Here is a 22,889-nt window from a genome sequence, read left to right on the forward strand (position 1 = left end):
CCACTTCATCTTTTACATGGGTATAATTAATTCTTCTTTTGACAAAGTTGTCATGTCTTTTAATCACATTTCTAATCACATTTTCTTTCATACCTGAGGTACTTAAAAGAGTTTAGCCCCTGAAGAACTCTCCTTTAGAAATAGTCTTTCAGCCTCTTGTGAATCCTGCAGGTTGTGAAGGTCATCTGTTCCTGCATCTTCTACTCTGTCTAACATAAGACGCTGTTTCTGACTGACACCTCTTTCAAGTGACAGAGAGGAAATAGGCTGATCCTTTGCTCTCTTTCTGTCTGCTCTGCCTATGTCTGATTGGAAACTCTTCTTGAGTCTTCATCACTTATTCCTCTCTGTATGCTCTTAAAAATACATTTCATAAATGGTCTTTGGTTTGGATATACAGCTCTAGGAAAAAGCATTTAGGTACAGAACTGTTATGTGGAGGTTAAAGTTTTAAGTGGGTTCTTAACACTTGCAAAACTCAAGGATCACATACGCTCTGTTTTCCTGTCTGTTTTGTTTTCTTGTATGCTCTATATGTGTCATTTTACTGTCTGCTTTATCTCTGCTGTTTTACTGTCCACTCTATGTCTGCTGGCCTACTGTTTGCTCTGTCTGTACGGTTTTACTGTTTGCTCTGTCTGTACGGTTTTACTGTTTGCTCTGTCTGTACGGTTTTACTGTTTGCTCTGTCTGTACGGTTTTACTGTCTACTCTGTCTGTACTGTTTTAGTGTCTGCTCTGTCTGTACTGTTTTACTGTCTACTCTGTCTGTACTGTTTTAGTGTCTGCTCTTTCTCTGCCATTTTCCTTTTCTGTTAGTTACAATTTACTGTCTGCTATGTCTGTGTTGTTTTACTGTCTGATCTATCTATACTGTTTTACTGTCTGCTCTATCTGTACTCTTTTACTATCTGCTCTACCTGTACTGTTTTACTGTCTGCTCTATCTGTACCATCTTACAATCTGCTCTATCTGTACTATTTTACTGTCTGCTCTTTCTCTGCCATTTTCCTGTTCTGTTAGTTACAATTTACTGTCTGCTATGTCTGTGTTGTTTAACTGTCTGATCTATCTATACTGTTTTACTGTCTGCTCTATCTCTACTGTTTTACTGTTTGCTCTATCTCTACTGTTTTACTGCCTGATCTATCTGTGTTGTTTTACTGTCTGCTCTATCTGTACTGTTTTACTGTCTGCTCTATCTGTACTGTTTTACTGTCTGCTCTATCTGTACTGTTTTACTGTCTGCTCTATCTGTACTGTTTTACTGCCTGCTCTATCTGTACTGTTTTACTGCCTGATCTATCTGTACTGTTTTACTCTCTTTTCTATCTGTATTGTTTTACTGTCTTTTCTATCTGTATTGTTTTACTGTCTGATCTATCTGTATTGTTTTACTGCCTGCTCTATCTGTACTGTTTTACTCTCTTTTCTATCTGTATTGTTTTACTGTCTTTTCTATCTGTACTGTTTTACTGCCTGATCTATCTGTACTGTTTTACTGTCTGCTCTATCTGTATTGTTTTACTGCCTGATCTATCTGTACTGTTTTACTGTCTGATCTATCTGTATTGTTTTACTGTCTTTTCTATCTGTACTGTTTTACTGCCTGATCTATCTGTACTGTTTTACTGTCTGATCTATCTGTATTGTTTTACTGCCTGATCTATCTGTACTGTTTTACTGTCTGCTCTATCTGTATTGTTTTACTGCCTGATCTATCTGTACTGTTTTACTGTCTGCTCTATCTGTATTGTTTTACTGCCTGATCTATCTGTATTGTTTTACTGCCTGATCTATCTGTACTGTTTTACTGTCTGATCTATCTGTATTGTTTTACTGTCTTTTCTATCTGTACTGTTTTACTGCCTGATCTATCTGTACTGTTTTACTGTCTGCTCTATCTGTATTGTTTTACTGCCTGATCTATCTGTACTGTTTTACTGTCTGCTCTATCTGTATTGTTTTACTGCCTGATCTATCTGTATTGTTTTACTGCCTGATCTATCTGTACTGTTTTACTGTCTGATCTATCTGTATTGTTTTACTGTCTTTTCTATCTGTACTGTTTTACTGCCTGATCTATCTGTACTGTTTTACTGTCTGCTCTATCTGTATTGTTTTACTGCCTGATCTATCTGTACTGTTTTACTGTCTGCTCTATCTGTATTGTTTTACTGCCTGATCTATCTGTATTGTTTTACTGCCTGATCTATCTGTACTGTTTTACTGCCTGCTCTATCTGTATTGTTTTACTGTCTGCTCTATCTGTACTGTTTTACTGTCTTTTCTATCTGTATTGTTTTACTGTCTTTTCTATCTGTATTGTTTTACTGTCTGCTCTATCTGTACTGTTTTACTGTCTTTTCTAACTGTACTGTTTTACTGTCTGCTCTATCTGTACTGTTTTACTGTCTTTTCTAACTGTACTGTTTTACTGTCTGCTCTATCTGTACTGTTTTACTGTCTTTTCTAACTGTATTGTTTTACTGTCTGCTCTATCTGTACTGTTTTACTGTCTGCTCTATCTGTACTGTTTTACTGCTTGCTCTATCTGTACTGTTTTACTGCTTGCTCTATCTGTACTGTTTTACTGTCTGCTCTATATATACAATTTTCCAGTCTTCTGTATGTATCAAGTCAGTGTGCTGATCTGATTTACCTTCAGTTAGGGGTACAAATCTGTGACCCCACAACAATTTAGTTTGACTACTGTCTCACAATTACGGTTTACAATTACAATGTAAAATACACTGCTCAAAAAAATAAAGGGAACACTTAAACAACACAATATAACTCCAAGTAAATCAAACTTCTGTGAAATCAAACTGTCCACTTAGGAAGCAACACTGATTGACAATCAATTTCACAGCTGTTGTGCAAATGGAACAGACAACAGGTGGAAATTATTGGCAATTAGCAAGACACACTCATTAAAGGAGTGGTTCTGCAGGTGGGGACCACAGACCACTTCTCAGTATCTTTCTGCTTTCTGGCTGATGTTTTGGTCACTTTTGAATGTTGGTGGTGCTTTCACACTCGTGGTAGCAGGAGACGGACTCTACAACCCACACAAGTGGCTCAGGTAGTGCAGCTCATCCAGGATGGCACATCAATGCGAGCTGTTGCAAGAAGGTTTGCTGTGTCAGTCAGCGTAGTGTCCAGAGCCTGGAGGCGCTACCAGGAGACCGGCCAGTATACCAGGAGACGTGGAGGAGGCCGTAGGAGGGCAACAACCCAGCAGCAGGACCGCTACCTCCGCCTTTGTGCAAGGAGGAACAGGAGGAGCACTGCCAGAACCCTGCAAAATGTGCATGTGTCTGCACAAACGGTTAGAAACCGACTCCATGAGGATGGTATGAGGGCCCGACATCCACAGACGGGGGTTGTGCTCACAGCCCAACACCGTGCAGGACGCTTGGCATTTGCCAGAGAACACCAGGATTGGCATATTTGCCACTGGCGCCCTGTGCTCTTCACAGATGAAAGCAGGTTCACACTGAGCACATGTGACAGACGTGACAGAGTCTGGAGACGCCGTGGAGAGCGATCTGCTGCCTGCAACATCCTTCAGCATGACCGGTTTGGCAGTGGGTCAGTAATGGTGTGGGGTGGCATTTCTTTGGAGGGCCGCACAGCCCTCCATGTGTTTGCCAGAGGTAGCCTGACTGCCATTAGGTACCAAGATGAGATCCTCAGACCCCTTGTGAGACCATATGCTGGTGCGGTTGGCCCTGGGTTCCTCCTAATGCAGGACAATGCTAGACCTCATGTGGCTGGAGTGTGTCAGCAGTTCCTGCAAGATGAAGGCATTGAAGCTATGGACTGGCCCGCCTGTTCCCCAGACCTGAATCCGAGCACATGAAGCACATGTGGGACATCATGTCTCGCTCCATCCACCAACGCCACGTTGCACCACAGACTGTCCAGGTGTTGGCGGATGTTTTAGTCCAGGTCTGGGAGGAGATCCCTCAGGAGACCATCCGCCACCTCATCAGGAGCATGCCCGGGCATTGTAGGGAGGTCATACAGGCACGTGGAGGCCACACACAATACTGAGCCTCAGTTTGACTTGTTTTAAGGACATTACATCAAAGTTGCATCAGCCTGTAGTGTGTTTTTCCACTTTAATTTTGAGTGTGACTCCAAATCCAGGCCTCCATTGGTTAATAAATTTGATTTCCATTGATGATTTTTGTGTGATTTTGTTGTCAGCACATTCAACTTTGTACAGAACAAAGTATTCAATGAGAATATTTCATTCATTCAGATCTAGGATGTGTTATTTGAGTGTTCCCTTGTTTTTTGAGCAGTGTACATTGAATAGACAGATGTAGCTTAATGAACTGTTTAAAGAATATAGAATATAGAAAATACAAGAATGCAAAATGCTTGTTTCAATTTTTACATTCAGAAATAGCCAGAGAAAAAATGAGCGAATGCCATCTGTCTGTTCTGCTTCCTCTTCTCTAAGGTGAACACAAGGTGAGAGAGAAGAAAAAGATGGTGTGATTGATTGTAAGGCAGAGGGGGGTAAAAACAGAGGGGAATGATGTAATTACAAGCTGTGCTGATGTGTTTTATCTGCAGCAGAGAGGGTGGTGAGCATGAGCTCAGAACAAATTCAGGACAGCCCCTTTGGGACATCTTCTTCAGTGTGAGATTGGTTAATTGTTGCTGGAATTTCAGCCCAACTTTGTGCCTTTGAGGTTTTTACTGTTGATCAAACAGCAGAACTTTTTACTACTTGTTTTTTTTGTTTTTACAAAACATCTGTGAAATCTTATTTTTAGAATGAAACACTATGAATCCAACACTATTGTATTTAAATACAGTAGCGATTTGCATTGTGTTGTTTGTGTTTACCTTGCATTGATAATGTTGCCCTTTGAGTTCCCATAGGGTTGATTTATTTGCATATTTTTATTTAACACCTTGTCTCCCGTGCATGCACACATATACACGACTAGAAGTCATATACACTACTCACAAAAAGTTCGGGATATTTGGCTTTCAGGTGAAATTTATGGAAAATGTAAAATGTTCACGCTACAGTGATATATCATGAAAGTAGAGCATTTAAGTAGAAGCATGCAATGGTGATTTCCTCATCTCAAACAATTTATTGAAACAGAAGCCAACAACAGTGATGGGTATACCCCAACAAAAAATGTCAGTGTCTCAATAATTTGTCATGTGCCCTTGAGCATCAGTTATAGCTTGACAACGACGTCTCATGCTGTTCACAAGTCGACTCATTGTCTGCTGAGGCATGGCATCCCACTCTTCTTGAAGGGCGGCCCTCAGGTCATTGAGGTTCTGGGGTACAGAGTTACGAGCTTCTGCATGGCGACTCAGCTGATCCCATATGTTTTCTATGGGATTCGTGTCTGGAGAAAGTGCAGGCCACTCCATTTGAGGTACCCAAGTCTCCAGCAGCCGTTCCCTAATGATGCGCTGGAGCATTGTCATCCATGAAGATGAAATTAGGCCTGTGTTGTTCATGCAGAGGCACAATGACTGGATTAATGATGTTATTCAAGCAGTGTGGACTTGTCACTGTATTATTCACAAAGTGTAGGGCAGTTTTGTATTGACTAGACACACCTGCCCACACTGTAACACCACCACCTCCACGTTGCCATTAAGCTCCTTGTTAGAGAACAGCAAGTTGTGCAAAATGTACTGAAATATAGAACGGTTGGACATGTGCATTCAAAAGTTAAGAGAAGGTCACATTAAGTTCACCTGTAAAGGTTAGAGTGCATTTTGGGTTCATCCTGAAATTTCACCCAAAAGCCAATTATCTCTGACTTTTTGTGAGTAGTGTATGTTCAACTAGGCAATTAACAGGATAACTAAGACTCAAGCCAATCCCAGTAAAAAAACAGCAGGCCTGTGAATAGTAAGACAGAGACGTACTGCTGATCATGAAAACAGGCTTCTCCAGCAAACACTCCACCCACCTACCTGCAGGGCATATGGATGGGACTTTAGCGTTCCTGACAAACCAGCAGCTTTCCCTTTGGCACTCGTATCTGTGAATCATAGCTTCCTAGGATGTGTGTAGAATCACTGAACTGCCTGCTAGTCAGTGGAATAACCACAGAAATTGGCATTCAAAAACAGTCCTCTAATGTTTGCTGAATGTTGTCTTGAACAAGGGTAGGAATTGATTTCTAAGGCGTCTAATGACTGAAAATGGACATTTCTCAAAATCACATCACTGTTGATATGCACTTGATATCATATAATTTAAAAGAAATAAACCTTTGATTAAAGTATAACAACTTTTTCCCACCTCAAAAACATCCAGTGTGGTTGAGCAATAAGATAATATTAACTCTTTTATAAACAAATTCTGGATATTCTTACTACTTATAGAACACTGAAGGACTGCATGTTTCATTACAACTACAATTTGGCATATTTGCAACCCTACTTCCAATGAAGTTGGGACGTTGTGTAAAACATAAATAAAAACAGAATACGATGATTTGCAAATCCTTTTTAACCTATATTCAATTGAATATGCTACAAATATTATTTAATGTTCAAACAGATAAACTTTACTGTTTTTTGCAAATATTCACTCATTTTGAATTTAATGTCTGCAAAACATTCTAAAGAAGTTGGGACAGGGGCGTGTTTACCACTGTGTTACATCACCTTTCCTTTAACAACACTCAATAAGCGTTTGGGAACTGAGGACACTAATTGTTGAAGCTTTGTAGGTGGAATTCTTTCCCATTCTTGCTTGATGTACAACTTCAGTTGCTCAACAGTCCAGGGTCTCCGTTGTCATATTTTGTGCTTCATAATGCGCCACACATTTTCAATTGGAGACAGGTGTGGCCTGCAGGCAGGCAGTCTAGTTCCGCTGTTGTAACACGTGCAGAATGTGGGTTGGCATTGTCTTACTGAAATAAGCAGGACGTCCCTGAAAAAGACGTTGCTTGGATGGCAGCAGATGTTGCTCTATTGTTTTTTGCAAATATTTACTCATTTTAAATTTGATGCCTGCAACACGTTCCAAAGAAGTTGGGACAGGGACAACAAAAGACTTGGAAAGTTGAGGAATGCTAAAAAAACAACTGTTTGGAACATTCCACAGGTGAACAGTTTAATTGGAAACAGGTGAATGTCATGATTGGGTATAAAGGGAGCATCCCTGAAAGGCTCAGTCGTTCACAAGCAAGGATGGGGCGAGGTTCACTACTTTGTGAACAACTGCGTGAGCAAATAGTCCAACAGTTTAAGAACAGCGTTTCTCAACATCAGAGTTTCATCATCTACAGTCCATAATATCATCAAAAGATTCAGAGTATCTGGAGAAATCTCTGCAAGTAATCGGCAAGGCAGAAAACCAACATTGAAAGCCTGTGATCTTCCACTGCATTAAAAACTGACATCATTCTGTAACGGATATTACCACATGGGCTATGAACACTTCAGAAAACCACTGTCAGTGAACACAGTTTGTCGCTTCATCTACAAGTGCAAGTTAAAACTCTGCCATGCAAAGCGAAAGCCATATATCAACAACACCCAGAAACACCGCCAGCTTCTCTGGGCCCGAGCTCATCTGAGATGGACTGACGCAAAGTGGAAAAGTGTCCTGTGGTCTGACGAGTCCACGTTTCAAATGTTTTTGGAAACCATGGACATCATGTCCTCCAGGCCAAAGAGCAAAAGGACTGTCCAGATTGTTATCAGCGCAAAGTTCAAAAGCCAGCATCTCTGATGGTGTGGGGGTGTGTTAGTGCCCATGGCATGGGTAACTTGCACATTTGTGAAGCACCATTAATGCTGAAAGGTACATACAGGTTTTGGAGCAACACATGCTGCCATCCAAGCAACGTCTTTTTCAGGGACGTCCCTGCTTATTTCAGTAAGACAATGCCAAGCCACATTCTCCACGTGTTACAACAGCGGAACTAGACTGCCTGCCTGCAGGCCACACCTGTCTCCAATTGAAAATGTGTGGCGCATTATGAAGCACAAAATATGACAACGGAGACCCCGGACTGTTGAGCAACTGAAGTTGTACATCAAGCAAGAATGGGAAAGAATTCCACCTACAAAGCTTCAACCATTAGTGTCCTCAGTTCCCAATCGCTTATTGAGTGTTGTTAAAAGGAAAGGTGATGTAACACAGTGGTAAACACGCCCCTGTCCCAACTTCTTTAGAATGTTATGCAGACACTAAATTCAAAATGAGTGAATATTTGCAAAAAACAGTAAAGTTTATCTGTTTGAACATTAAATAGTATTTGTAGCATATTCAATTAAATATAGGTTGAAAAGGATTTGCAAATCATCGTATTCTGTTTTTATTGATGTTTTACACATTGTCCCAACTTCATTGGAATTGGGGTTGTACTGGGATTCAGTAAAGCATATGAGACATTGAATTGCAATTATTCCCCTCATAGTTTTGTAGTTTCATCTTTTTTTTTTTTTTTTATCAGGGTGATAATGTTTTTCAATGTGTGTAAAAATATCACAATACTAATTTTGTATTGTGAAAATGTTTTCAAGTATTGTGTGTGACATCACCCTGGGGGGGAGACGGCAGCCAATGCAAACTAGAACCCAGAAACACACACACACAGACCAGCAAAAGTTCAAAGCAAAGCATTTTTATTAACTCATGAATCAAGTCTAAAAACAAAACCTGGCGAATCTATTCTGGCTCTCATAAAAACATAGTCTGCATTTCCAATTCTCCAAGTCCTCTCTTAACTGGCTTGGAGATGCTTTTTTTTTAAAGGATCCTGGCTCCTCCTTGATATAGTCCAGCTGTCGTTTCTTAGGGAAAGAGCCCTGCGCACTCGTGCTGGGGCATGGATGGCACCTTCGCCACACGTGAGATCATGTTTTTGCCATACATCAGGAGGTAAAATGTGATTAACCAGAAATATCATGTTTTCACCTCCCCCTCGCACTACCCCCACCTCTCTTAGAATAAAAATACTCACATGTCTCAGAGACCCCTCTAGTGTGTCTTACTCAAAAATATATATCACATTGTAAAAGGAAGATATATAACGATTGTAGTGAGCAATGCCGGGCCACAAAGATGGCCATGCTGACATAAAACAGCCAGGACAACGGCAGCTTTTTTTCATGTAAAAATCCACCAGAACCAGAAATGCCATTTAAGCACAATGAAAAAACATGTTTCATAAATGTTTATGCTCTTACTCACATATGAGGAAGGAAATCCAGTTCACCTTCGTAAATCAGTACGATTAAATAAACAAGCCTAGGTAAGGCCTAGGTCACCAGGCCGCTCACTCTTTCCTCTGCAAATTTTGGTAAAGCTATGTGGCATTTTCTTTTACTTCTTCTGTTGGATGAATGGTGGTTGGCAGGCCAACTAAGCGCTCCTCATGCATATGGGTTTCAACAAAGTTAGTCACTTAATGCCTCCTCTAGGCCGACCCGCTAGGTGCTCCGGCATAAACAGTGCATGACTACTGTGAGAAGGATTCATTTATTCAGAATAGCTAGCTGAATTAACCTATTCATAATCACTAAAGAGTATAACACTGTCATTGCACTTGAGGTTTTATTAACTTGCATTGAATACACTAATACATCGATTCATACTGATTTATTACATGTACAATGTTGTTTTAGGGATATATTATGACCCTGTACTTGTTTTGAGGAGCAAAGATATTGAATAGAGGCCTTTTTCTCCTTTGCCCCAAGATATGTCTGATGCTGTTGTGAATGTTTCCTATATTAGGACAGCAACTGGATTGGTTGTGTGTGTGTGTGTGTGTAGCTGCAAGGCAGTACATGATTAACTACAGCAAAGCTTGGTCTCTAGGTACATTTTCCTCCCTTTCATTCCTCTCCTGGCGTGCCTTTGCTGTGTCCTTAGTCAGCAGGCAACCTGAGATGCAAACACCAAACTGCTGGTTTTCCAGCTTCACATAGTTCAATATGAGTGCTACCATGAGATCAACGCTACACATGACTTGTGCTGTCAGCTCGCTTTATTATACTGCGTGCACTGTATTGATACAAATATCATATGTGTTGTGGTCTCATTCTCAGGTAGTCTCATTTATAATCATAATTCACAACTGACTGCAAGTGCCATGTTTCTGCATGTTCATGTCACATGGGAAAACATGCTTAATTTACTGCTGTCCTGTAGAAATCACTGTGACATCCACTCTAGCATATTTCTCCTTAATAAGGTATAAAATAACAGAAGACACATTTGGATCAAAACTGGCTTATAAAAAATAAGCTATCAGTTAACTGCTATATAAATTATGAATGGCAATATAAATGTCTTTGCTTGTTTATTGCATGTGACTATATAATTAGAAGCCTAAAGTGGCCAAATTGGCTGATTAGCTGTCTTTCTTCATAGCTGTCAAAACTTCCTAAACTTCCAACTGATGGCAGAAACAGCACAAATAAACAACCATTACTCACCGCTGCCCTTTAAAGGTGTTAACACCAGTCAGAAATTAGAATTTTTGTTGTTTTTTGTAAGACCAATGATGTGTCTCAGCAAATGTGTTTTTTTTTTTGTTTTGTTTTTTTTTTTACATTTTTTGCCTCAGCCCAACAGATGAAAGCACACCAAATTTTGACCATTTGTTTTTGGTGTAATCATATAATTGTGAAAGGTATAAATTGTAGAAAATAACTGGAGTTAGCTTGAGTAATTGTGATCAGGAAATTATGTAATAATGGTGACAGGCCTAATTGTAGATGTCACTTGGCAGTTTCTGAAATCTATGAATAAACGTATGAAATATGGGACAACGGTACAAGTTCTTGATACAGATCTAACAGTACACATCTTGAGACAGGAAAGACCAACCAATGGAGTATATCCAGAAGCAATTCATATAGTGCATAAAAATTACTCATGGAATTTTGCAACTATTCCTTGGCTTCTGTTATTCCATTGCTGTTGGGACAAAACCTTGTTATACTTTTTTATGTGTTATAACACAAATAGAAAGGCAACGCTGGCCTGTTGCTGGGCAAATAGTGAGCCCACATTCATCTACACTGTAAAAGATCAGATGTTGCTGGTTATTGATCTCACTGTGTCTTTTCCATGAGTTAACACTGAACTTGTTCTTATTCATCACATATAACAGCTCACTATTGTACGTTTTATTCATGTACTATAACTGCTTATTAGTGATTTTTATTTGTGTTTATGACTGAATTAATAATCATTAATAAACCAAATTTATCAAAAAATCATTTTACATGACCGTAAGTTAACATAGGTGAATAATGGTTTTTCCTTTGCTCTGAAAAGTCGCCATTATGGATAAATGAGATTTTGTGATAGCGACGAGAAGCATATTTTGAATCATTTGGTTTTCTCTTCATCCCAATAATTGTTTATGGTAATTGATTGTACACTGCAGCACATACAGATTAAATTGAGGATCCCTTTAAAGAAAAGGCAGGTTTAACAGGACAAATATAGAGTAACTGCCTGTAATTGGATTGAATGTAGGGTCTTCAGCTTGTATGATCAGTGATCTAGGGAAACAGAAACAGCAAACTGATCTTTTCTTCCTTGATAGGAACAAAATACAAATATCTAGTAGAAGTGAAAGACTATTTCATTACTCAGCAACAAGACTTAAGGTGTCAGCCTGTTAAAAATGGGAGTTTTGAGCAGAGAGTCCATTAGAAAGTGAATGATAAGTGAGCAGTGAGTCATGGAATGTGTTTGTGGGGAACTCATTTTAGAGAAAGAGTGACTAGAAACATTAAGTAAATGCCAAGTGAACCAATCACAGACCTGTCACCCTCCTCGGCTGAGACTTGATTATGTGCTCTGAGGTGTAGTCCTGGAGAACATGACCTGAGTTCTCACACTTTAATCTGACAATAGCTGAAGGTCAATAGGAAGATGACACCTTTTTCTTGTCAATAAAGTATTACTAATGGAAAGAGCTCACAGACCTCAGCAATTGTGGTTCTGCTACAGAAGTATGAGCCATTATCATCTGTATGTGACATCAGCAATTCCAGTGATTGACACATAGATAATCCAGTGAAATGCATATTGCCGATCTAGAGGCAAAAACATTGTAAAAACAATAGAAAGCAAAGACAGACTGTTGTGCTATAGACCCTTTCTGTCTTCTGTCTAGCTGTAACGTAAGCATTTATTCCCAAATAAAGCTTGTGAACAAACAAAGCCATTCGGTGCATCCTTCCATTCACACATCCTTAAATTGGCTATATTTTACTTTGGACAATATGAAGAACTAAGTAAAATATATAATTTATAAAAAGTGGCTTGCCATCAGTATGTTCTATATATGGTAAAAGAAAAAAAAAACTTTTTTCATGCTGCGTCTCTTTTGTACAGTCATAAACACGCAGGCTCTAGAGATGTTGCCATTTATCCTGACTGGTTGAGATGTTTTTCACTTGTGAAATCTGAAAATGTAACACCTTAAAAACAAAAACATCATGGAAATGTTCTGCTTGGAAAGCCGTAATGAAGAGGTTGTTTTTCTTGTAATGCTTTGGCTTCTGTTCATACATCTTGTAATTTTGGGCATCATTATAGTAGGGCTTATGGGGTAAATTGCTGCTTCAATCTTACTGGCTTACTTACTGGCCCTTAAGAAGTTTGTATGAAATTGGGACTCCATCAATTCCCATCTAGTGTGTTTGACTCCTGGAGTCCAGTTTTATTTCAGATTTTCTGGAATCAACCAGTCCAAGTCATTGTTCATAATAGAGATGTTTTATATTATGTTGAATTGTGTCACAGCATATCTTATTGAATCTTAACTCACATATTAAGACAATATGAAGCACGGCTTTAGTTTCAAATATTGTATTTTTTTTATGTTGAATGATCTAATAAACTGAAACATTAACAGATTAGTCTATGGCACATTTTCAGTCACCCTTTATTTTTGCTGTATCAAAAAATTGATCAAATCAAGACACAACTGTATTGTATTGAACTAAATTATGACTTTTGTGAATCAGCAAACCTCTACTTCATTGTCTGTTTTCATGACTCAAAAGCTATTGTAACTAATGAGTGATAAATTGACAACTGTCAGCTAAATTTACTAATGATTTTTATTAGTTAAAGTTGTTCATTAATGCAATGGGCAACAAAGACAGTGACATTGTTTATTTGCTCCATACCTAAAGCTAACACCTTGTGGGCTGAATAAATGCTCATATTAAAACCTTTTGTTTTTAGACCTAACATATGCAGACTGTGTTAGCTCATGTGATTTGCATCAGAATTACAATCCAGATTGGTCAAAAGGTACAATAATTGTGAAATGTTGGCTGCATATTAGAATTATCTGGTGTTTCCACTCAAAGTTATTTCTGATCACTTAAGTAGCCCAGTAGAGATTGTCAAACAACATATCGATGTGCGTTTAGTGTTTTGTCAGTATTCATGTGTGCTCATATGTCTGTATGTGTTCACATGTGTCTGTGTGACTTTCTAAGAGCCTCTCATCCTGCATTATTGTAGAAGCAGAGCTTTTTGGCTGCTGTGTGCTGCAGTATCAAGATATTGTCAGAATCGTTTCCTATTAAAATAGCTTTATTATGGATTATTCTGTCACGTCTCCACAGTCTCTACTGGCTCACTTTCTTCAAATTGCTGGACTGTGCTTAGCCTGTAACTGGCCTTCTGGTCATTAGACAGAGGAGTCAGTGGGTGTAGATGTGTGGATCCAGCTTTCTACCATGTTACTGCAGCTTCTTAATGAATCAACCCACTGACATAAATAGCGAAGCTGTGTAGAAGTGGAAATCGTTCAGGTTTTCTATCAGGACATCATTCGTTTTCTCTACACAGCTTAAAAATCTGTTCCATGCTGTGTTCACTTATAACCCACCTAAGCTTCAGCCCACCCACACTGTCAGCGTGACCAGCACATGGTATAAGCCCCCTGCAGGGAAAATGTTACTGTCCTTGCTTTGTGTTCCTGTCTTCTCCACATTAACTATATTTTGCATTCTACATGCTCTAGCTAGTCCATATTGTGATTGGAGCCTGACAGTTGGTGTCAGTCTAAGTTTTAATCATGGTTTAAAATCCATTTTGATTGTTTTTTTCTTTATCTCTCGTTCTCTGTACCTTCCTAACCCCACCACCACCCCCGCTGCTCTCTGTTGTTTTCCCCCTGTGAGCAGTGAGCTCTATCACAAAGCCTTTCTCACTGTTTGCCTTTCTTTGCTGTTCCTCTTTCTGTCCCGCTCTAAGCCCACAGGGAGATCTCGGCACACAAGGAAATGTTCCATCTACAAATTTTACCCTCACATGCTACTATGCAGTTCATCAATCTTCATTTATTATAATTGCTTTCCTCGGTCTGCCATATAACCGTCGTGGATATCTGAAAATTTAATTACTGAATTAAGAGATACTGCCATCTGTTATTAAGTGAGGAAGCCAAAAGCTTCTGTGGATTGGAAAGCTATTTAATTTCAAAGCTCTTTGCCCTCACTTTCATTTCACAGACTCTAAAAAACCAGAATCAATTGGATATATATAAAACCTTAGAACCCTCTAATGAAAACCTACAGGCTCTTAATCATCTTTCATTATTTGCAAAATACATTGATGTGATATCATAACATTAGACCCAGTTGACCTCCCCATATCCAATATACTTCGCCTACAAGGACCTGAATAAAAGAAATTAAATATATAGCCCGGGCCAACCTAACTACGAGGCCTAAACTGGATTAAAATGTGAAAATCAAATTCCATTATGAGACCCAATTGCATGAAACCAACAAGGCAGTCTGGAAAAATAACCTATTGAAGGACAAGCTAAATGCCATCATTTGTTTTAGTAGTGCTTTTTCCCACTGTTTTTCAGGGAGATAACACCACATGTTTTCTTTCATGCTGCATAACTCAATAACACCAAAGACTGTTATTTAAGACATAGATTAATATTCTAGACTGATATTTTACACTGAAAAGACTATGTCCCATTATAAACCATATTTGTCACATGATGCCATGGATTATCCACACAGCAACCATAGTGTACAGTTGTTTGTTAGCCAATAACGAAACATTGACTTTAGTATTCTGTGCAATGCTTCTAAAAAGGCATTAAGACTGATTTAGTTAGGTTTTGATGATAGCAGTAAACAAGAAAACTGTCCAAGAACCCAAACAGGGATTTTTCTTTCCTTCTGAAATGTCTATTGCTGGTACTTAGATCCTTATCTTCTTGATAGAGATTAAGTAACCCCTCAAGGATAAAGCTCAGTAAGCTTCTTCTGCTACTGCTGCGTTTGTGAATAGTTTCCCGCATGCACTGTGTAGAATGTATGTATGAATATTGAATATTCTTTGTTTCTAATTTTATTTGTTTCCTTTCAGGCACGATTAGGCACTGGGATTGGTGAAGCTCCTGATTAAGGCTTTTTCTGCTAAAATGATGTCATCAAGGACAATGTCCAGCTGAGAAGAGAAAAGAACTTACAGCTCACTCCCAGGAAAGAGAAGATGTGAGATTAGATTTTAGGGTTTTGCTCCACGGCTGTACAGAAAGCCCGCAGGGTCAAAGGGGAAAGAACCCTTTAATGGATCCAGCAGTGCTGGGGAACTGTTAAGAGAGAACCTTGAATTTATACAACATGAGTGTGCAAGATGAAGTAGGGGACCTGCGAGATGGCCTGCACAAGGAAATAAAGAACAACAACAAGCAACCTTTTCTCCCATCTGACGGAGATGCCAATGCCAACCAAATCACCATGGAAGAAAGCCACATTGAGGGTGACAGTCCACTACCCCCTCTGCTGTCCCACAGCAGTGCCCAGGAGAGGATTATCATTTGGGGCACACATGCCCACAGTGAGGACCCAGAGCTCGAGGAGTTTGAATTATTAGAGTGTCAGGAGCTGGAAGAATTTTTAAAGGAAGGACAACAGGGAGACACAGGCAAAGAAAGAGCAAAGAAAACTTGTCAGAGGCAGTCTGCTCTTGTATCCCCTGGTTCTGCCAGTAACTCTCCAAGGACAGACCAAAATGCCAACCACAGTAGAGAGATGGATGTAGATCAAACTGCTCAACCTTTGGACCTCAGGACTTCTGTCTCTCGGTCAGGGAGACAGAGGAGCCTGAGAGAGGCACGCAGTGGCTCGGAGAACAATGTCTTCGTCTCCACCCTCTCAGCAGTCAGCAGCCTCAGTGGAAGCTTGGCCAGTGCCCTTGATAGTGCAGGGCGCACACATCCTCCCTCTTCCCTGCCCAGCAAGCCTACCTCAGACAAGTGCAGGATCCAGCAGCAAGCCACACAGCAGTCCCTAATCTTTATGACACGAAGCAGGGAGCAGCCCAGGGTTATGGACCAGAACCACAATTCCACAACAATTGCTCAGGAACCTCATAGATCAAGTACAGAGAATGGTAACTATCCGGCAGACCAGCAAGGCCGAAGTGCAGACAAGGAACAAAGTAGGCAAGAGAATGGTCTTTCCTCAAAATTCCAGAGAAATCTTGAAAGAGTTCCACCCTCTCGCAGGCAGCTTGTACGTCCACTCTCTCCCGAGACGGAGCAAAGGGTAACCTCAGGACATTTAGGACATACAGATGCCATTCAAGAACAGCATCCATTCTGCTCCTCAAACAACGCAGGTCCAAAAGCCAGCAGCCATCCTAGTGACCCCAAAGAGCCAGCAGAGATCAACAGCAATGTGCAGTCTCTCAGCTCAGGCTCAGGGATCCAACCCAGCCAGACCAGTGCAAAGTCAGGCTCCATTCTCAGGAGGCAAGGGTCTGTGGAGCATGCTGCCAGCCCCCTGGACAGGAAGAACCACTTCAACCGCAGAGCCTACAGCAGCCCTACCAGACCCTCTACTCCCCCTTCTCCCAAGACAACAGGATCTCCTCAGAGACGCCCTCCAATGTCACCTGTGAGGACCCGAGTGCCCGCTCGAGCTCCTCAACTGGGCTATGGTGCTTCCCAAGGGTACAACTCTGGCCTAAGACCTCCAGTCAAAACCACCATTAACATGAGTGTCCAAAACACTGTACCCCAGCAGGGCTCTACTGAGACGACTTCTCCACCCAAGTGCCCCCCAAAGCCCAAAAGTGTTCGCCCCAAAATCATCACTTATATACGCAAAAGCCCACAGGTGAAGACGCAGGCCCTAGAAGCCCCCTATGAAGTCTCCTCACTACCTTCCAGACTCTCAGCCTGCTCCTCTTCTCCAAACCCCAAACCAGCAGCATCAGGGGAATCAGCTGGAGCTCCAGTGCTGAGTGCCTCTAACCTGCTGTACGACAAGTATCGACAAGAGTTGCAGAAGGCCCGGCTCCTATCTCCTGGGTTGATGGTTTCAGGGATAAAGGCTCCCAGCCACACAATGCCCCAAAAAGCCACAGGCAGAACACATAGCTTCTATGGCTCGCTGAGCAACAAGTATCCTCCTACAGGGGTGAGCAACTCACACATCACTATTACTGTTCATTTATCTTGGAGTGTAGCAGAAGTAATTATATACTGATTCTGTGATTACTGCATTTGTATGAACCATATTTAATGGAATATAAAAGTTTTACACACCACACAATTTTGAATGTTATGGTATTAGTAGGCTTCTGTCCAAATTCATTTTTTATGATTTGGATGCCACTGATTTTCATTTTGCTGAAAGTAGACACTTAAGGTCAAGCAAGTGACTGGCCTGGCATAGAATTGGACTGGGGACACGTGCTTACACAAATTTCCCCTTATTACAGTACACAATCAGGAGAGGCATATTGTCCTTTTTTGCTTTGTAGGTTAGCGCTTGAGCTATGAGACTAATTTTGCTAACAAACAATAGAATTCAATAGTGACTCAAATAGTTTCTGTTAATACATCCCCAAAACTTCGCTCAAGCTAAACTGCATGCAGGTCTTCATTAAGGAGGCACAGACTTCTGACTTCTCCACAGAACCCATCATGCAGGCATATGGAGATTTGACTTCATTTGTGTTTTTAAATAGAAACAAAAGAAAACCTCTTTAATCCTTTTGAGAAATAAAGATAAACAATTATTAATAAATTGAAATGACCTAAATTACAAACGTAATCTGTGACATCCTTATCCCTGCATGACCAGAGTGTACGTGAAAGGGAGTCAGAATTTGGCACATCCATTGCCTGCAGCTATTAGCTACAGTACTGTGCAAAAGTCTTAGGCACCCAAGACACATATTTTTAAAATCTATTTTTGTGTTTATTTGCTGAGAAAAATGTTAATATTTGAATAAACAAAATTTGTAGAATATTAATAATGATATGATATGTATTTAAAAAGCAACTCCTGGTTTGACCAATGTGCTTCAGTAAATTGTGCTCATGATGTAACTGATGATATTAACAAGTCTCTGTGGCAGCTGTGAAGGTGTCAAGGAAAAATATGGACCCAAGAAATTCTTGTTACTTTTTATTATTTTTATGTTTATTTGAATTATGAATATGACTTTATTCTAATTAATATTGTGATAAACTCACTGCTGAGGTAAATTGTTAAAAAATTTGCTTAGACGCCTAAAACTTTCACACAGTACTGTAATTGCATACAAAATTTGGGTGACTATTGAATTTCAGTGTTTGTTAGCAACATTGTGCTTGTAGCTTTTAACTAATTATAATTAGGACACCAAGCATGTCTGGGCTGATTTACTACCTCTGATGTAAAATTGTAGAAATTAGATTTTTTGCTGAACTATATTTTAATGGGTCCAAAAGGTAAGAGGAAGGTGCAAAAGGTGATGCTAAAATGTTCCAAACTATCTGGTAATGTGTTCATGTTCTTAACTGTCTTACAAAAATATTTTTTACTGTTTAAGAGATTCTTAGAGAGTTTCAGGATATAGATAGTATGGCAATGTTCTGACCAATTTTTCTTGACAGCTTATGTTCTATGATTTTGAGCCAAACAAAGTTCACTTTAAAACACTTAATCTACATTTTTTTGCTCTCATTTTAGATTGGCAGGTCTCCAGCCACCCTTGGGCCCCCTGCTTGTGGAACCGAGGATCCTTCGGAAACGCAGATAGCAAATCAGGAGACAGGGGCTATTTTCCGGCCAGCTCGAACTCTGAGACCGCAGCTTGGTCTGGGTGCTGTCAATAGGGCTCCATCTACTGCTGTTAAGAGCAGAATCTTCACAGGGCAGAAGTCACCTTTGGCTCTTAATCAACCAGTGCAGGCAGTGACCCCATCAGTGACTGCACCAGCGACCCCCCCAACGACCTCATCAGTGACCCCATCAGGGACTCCATCTACACAAAGCCCTCCAGAGCCTTCAGGTAATGCCTTTGTAATTCCACTGCAATGCACCAAATATGGATTTAGCTGCAAATGAGAAAACGATGGGGAAATTAATTGGAAATGACTTTTGAACCAATCTGACTGATCCATTTGGATCTTCTCCAAAGAATTGTGTCTACTCTAAGATGGTGGAAGAAATAGAAGGATGTGGAAAAAGTCTGAGAGAAATATGGAGAGGGAGTGCTGAGGAGAGAGAGAAAAATGGAGTAGAGAGGGAACTGATGCCACAGAAACAGATTGGGTGTATGTAGCTGTAAGATGCATTAATATTAAGTTGCTAGAGGAAGCAATATGCTCAGATGGGCTATTACCCATGACAGGATTCAACTGAATCCTCAACTTGAGGCACCACACGGCACTGATGATTTTGCCTGCATATCAGCAAGGTGATATTGGGACTATTTCAAGCATGCTGAGAGTTAATGGCACACCACAGCCACCTTCCCCATTTTTACCAGCCAGTTTCACACCGTGGGGCAAATGCTCATATCTGCATATCATTATTATCATGTTAAGCCCTCACCAGAATGCACATGGAGGCATATAGATGGGGCTCTCATGCACTTTGGCTCAGAGGCACTGCAAAGCTTTGAAGTGCAAAGCAATTAATGCTTAAGTAACATTAGTGTTTGCCTGCCAGGCAGTATTTGCCCGTTTGGCCTGCTCTTTCACTCCACAGTGGCCCAGCACACATTAACACGCATAGTGATGCATATGCTAAGATTATTTTCCATGTTAAAATGCTGATCCACAGTAGTCAGACCATCCAGTATATTGAATCAAGAGGTCATACTCTGGTAATATGACGCAATATGAGGAGGAAAAAGCCTGTACATGATATATGTTGAAGTTATTGTTATAAATTACATCACAATACATTTTTCTGATTATCGGATCATTACACACTGGACAATTGCGTTGATCATTAAAAGAGCATCACACGTCATGAGACTTGATAAGCTTGATAAACTTTCATGCAAGCTTACGGCTCCTCTAAAAATCACCCCCAAACTCCTTTGGTCCTTGATTTTTTGTGCAGTCAATAACACAAACAAAATCCTATTGTTAGCTAATGGAACTATTTTCTCTTGCAAGATGTAAAGTTTATTTTTACTGTTACTAATTAAATAGTTTATTTTCTCTGTAACTGTCTGGAATTCCGCTGTGCTCTGATGCCGTTCTCAATTTAAATGTTTAAATGTTGCTCAGGGAAGTTAGATCCTGCATGCAGAAGCTATGTTTGAAAAGGAGCGTGTATGTGATGTGATTGGATGACTATATGAGCATGACTGGATCACATTGATCAGATGTTAAATGTGAACAAGGCTATAAATGCCTTCAAGTAATGTCTTCTCTTGCTTTTATGTAAACCTGCAGCCTGGTTATTGTGATGCACGCTGTCAGAAAAGTGAGGTTTTTCTGATGGATGTCAAAAAGATGCTGGAATTATAAAGGTTCAGGCTTTATGAACAAGCTGACATGGCTTCAGAATAAACAGAGGGAAGCGGTTTAAGCTTAAGGAAACTGTCTAAATTCAGTTCATGATTGGCCACATTATTTTTTTATAGTGAATATGTAATTGCAGCTGATTCAGTATTTAAATCATGAACCTATTACACTTGAGGAGCACTGGAATTGCTATAAATGATGCTAAGAGTACATATATAGCGAGAATAGGCTGGCTGTTCATTGTTTGTATTTTTTTGCATAATTCAGAATCTTCCCTCTGTGTTTTTATCAACAAAGCTTCATATCAGTATTTCCCCTTTTTATTAAAGTGATAATATTGCTATCAGTAAAGTACATATATTGAGTGCTAATTATGTACAGTTGTTATTCTTACATTATTCATCCGTTTCCTCGCACAAACGAACAAAACTAACCTTACTTATCAGCATTTCTCTTTTCAATAAAATCACTTTATTTGTCTAATCGCAATGATCATTGTAGTTGTAGCAGGGAAAGTGCAGCTGTAAAATAATATATTCATGCAATTTAACGCGCAGTGACAAATCAATGAATTCCTTAGCTCCAGTCCGTAATTAAAAAAGCATTTTTCTCTCTCTCTCTCTCTCTCTCTCTCACTCTCTCTCTCTCCCTCCCTCCCTCCCTCCCTCCCTCCCTCTCTCTCTCCCTCCCTCTCTCTCTCCCTCCCTCCCTCCCTCCCTCCCTCCCTCTCTCTCTCTCTCTCTCTCTCTCTCTCTCTCTCTCTCTCTCTCTCTCTCTCTCTCTCTCTCTCTCTCTCTCTCTCTCTCTCTCTCTCTCTCATATATATACTCACACTTAGTGTGACTTCCCCGGTACCCCATTTATTGTAGGCTTCAGGAAATGACTGAAAAAACTATTGCCTGCAGCTTAAAGTATCTAAATCCACAGCTCTACAAAAGAGAGACAAAAATGAAAATAAGAGCAATGGCATATGAATCATTTGTGTGTTCATTTAGGATGGCAGAGGCCTGTGACACGAGAACTGGAAATGAATGTTTATGAGACATCAATCTCTCTTCTAGTCTGCTGGGAAAGAGAGAGAGAGAGGTAGACAGAGAGAGAGAGAGAGACAGAGAGATGGGGGAGGAAGCTGGAACACATTTATCTTTAATGATCACAGCCCCCGCTCCGAGGAGAAAACTGGCTGCAATTTCATTAAAGACCCTGATGGCCCTGTGTGTGTGTGTGTGTGTTTGTGTCTGTGTGTATGTGTGTGTGTTTGTCTTCATCATCCATCTCTCAAACGAAAAAAAGAAATATTAATAATAACATCTTTATATAGCATGTTTAATACATAAAAATGCAGCTTAAAGTGTTTCAGTTTTTGCAAATAAAACAACAAAACAGTGCATATCCTAAAACGTTTTAACATAAATGTGAGATCATTAAAATAGAATATAGAATATAAATATATATATAGAATATAGAATATAGAAATAGAATATTAAATAGAATTTAGTTAGAATAACTAAAACGTAAAAATGAACCTATAATTATGCATATAAAAATATAAAAAGTATATAAATATAATATTTTTGCTGTATCTCCATTTTTTTTTCTATTTTGATTTCTGTATATATATATATATATATATATATATATATATATATATATATATATATATATATATGTATATATAAGTGCATCATCTGCCCTATAGATCTTTTGAAAATTTCCTAACAAAGGGAATAATAGAAATGCTCCAAAACTGCTTGGGATAATATCTTTTTACAGTGTCTTACATTAAAAGTAAAGAAAGTTAATGCCCTCTCCTGTAAAGTTCCAATGCTATTAAAATTTTTAGTTTTAATAATGTTTTAAATGTTTTTAGTTGTGTATGTTTGTTGCACTTAATTTTCAGTTTTTTCAGTCGATATCCCTGATCTGTCAAGCAAAATGAAATTTTGTTGAACAATAATGATAGTATTCCTTTCCATTTTAGAAAAGGTAATAGTAGGAGCATGATATATTAATATTAAAGCATTGTGAAAAACTGAATTCTCCTCATTTATTATATTTTTAATGTAATCATTAATATATATGTTTTAAAACAATGTA

The 22,889-nt window shown here is 39.5% G+C and overlaps 1 protein-coding gene across 3 annotated transcripts in view; it reads left to right on the forward strand.

The window, feature by feature from the left end:
• Nucleotides 1–22,889, forward strand: part of mtus2a (microtubule associated tumor suppressor candidate 2a) — a 117,509-nt gene that overhangs the window by 35,535 nt on the left and 59,085 nt on the right. For all 3 annotated transcript variants that reach the window (XM_017681806.2, XM_017681815.2, XM_037547378.1), the window contains exons 2-3: nucleotides 15,398–17,457; nucleotides 19,000–19,321. In XM_017681806.2, the coding sequence (XP_017537295.1) occupies nucleotides 15,655–17,457; nucleotides 19,000–19,321 (2,125 nt within the window). In that variant the 5' untranslated portion in view covers nucleotides 15,398–15,654. The remainder of the gene's footprint in view (nucleotides 1–15,397; nucleotides 17,458–18,999; nucleotides 19,322–22,889) is intronic.

Source organism: Pygocentrus nattereri, chromosome 18 (genome assembly GCF_015220715.1).
Source record: "Pygocentrus nattereri isolate fPygNat1 chromosome 18, fPygNat1.pri, whole genome shotgun sequence".
In the NCBI taxonomy this organism is placed as follows: domain Eukaryota; kingdom Metazoa; phylum Chordata; class Actinopteri; order Characiformes; family Serrasalmidae; genus Pygocentrus; species Pygocentrus nattereri.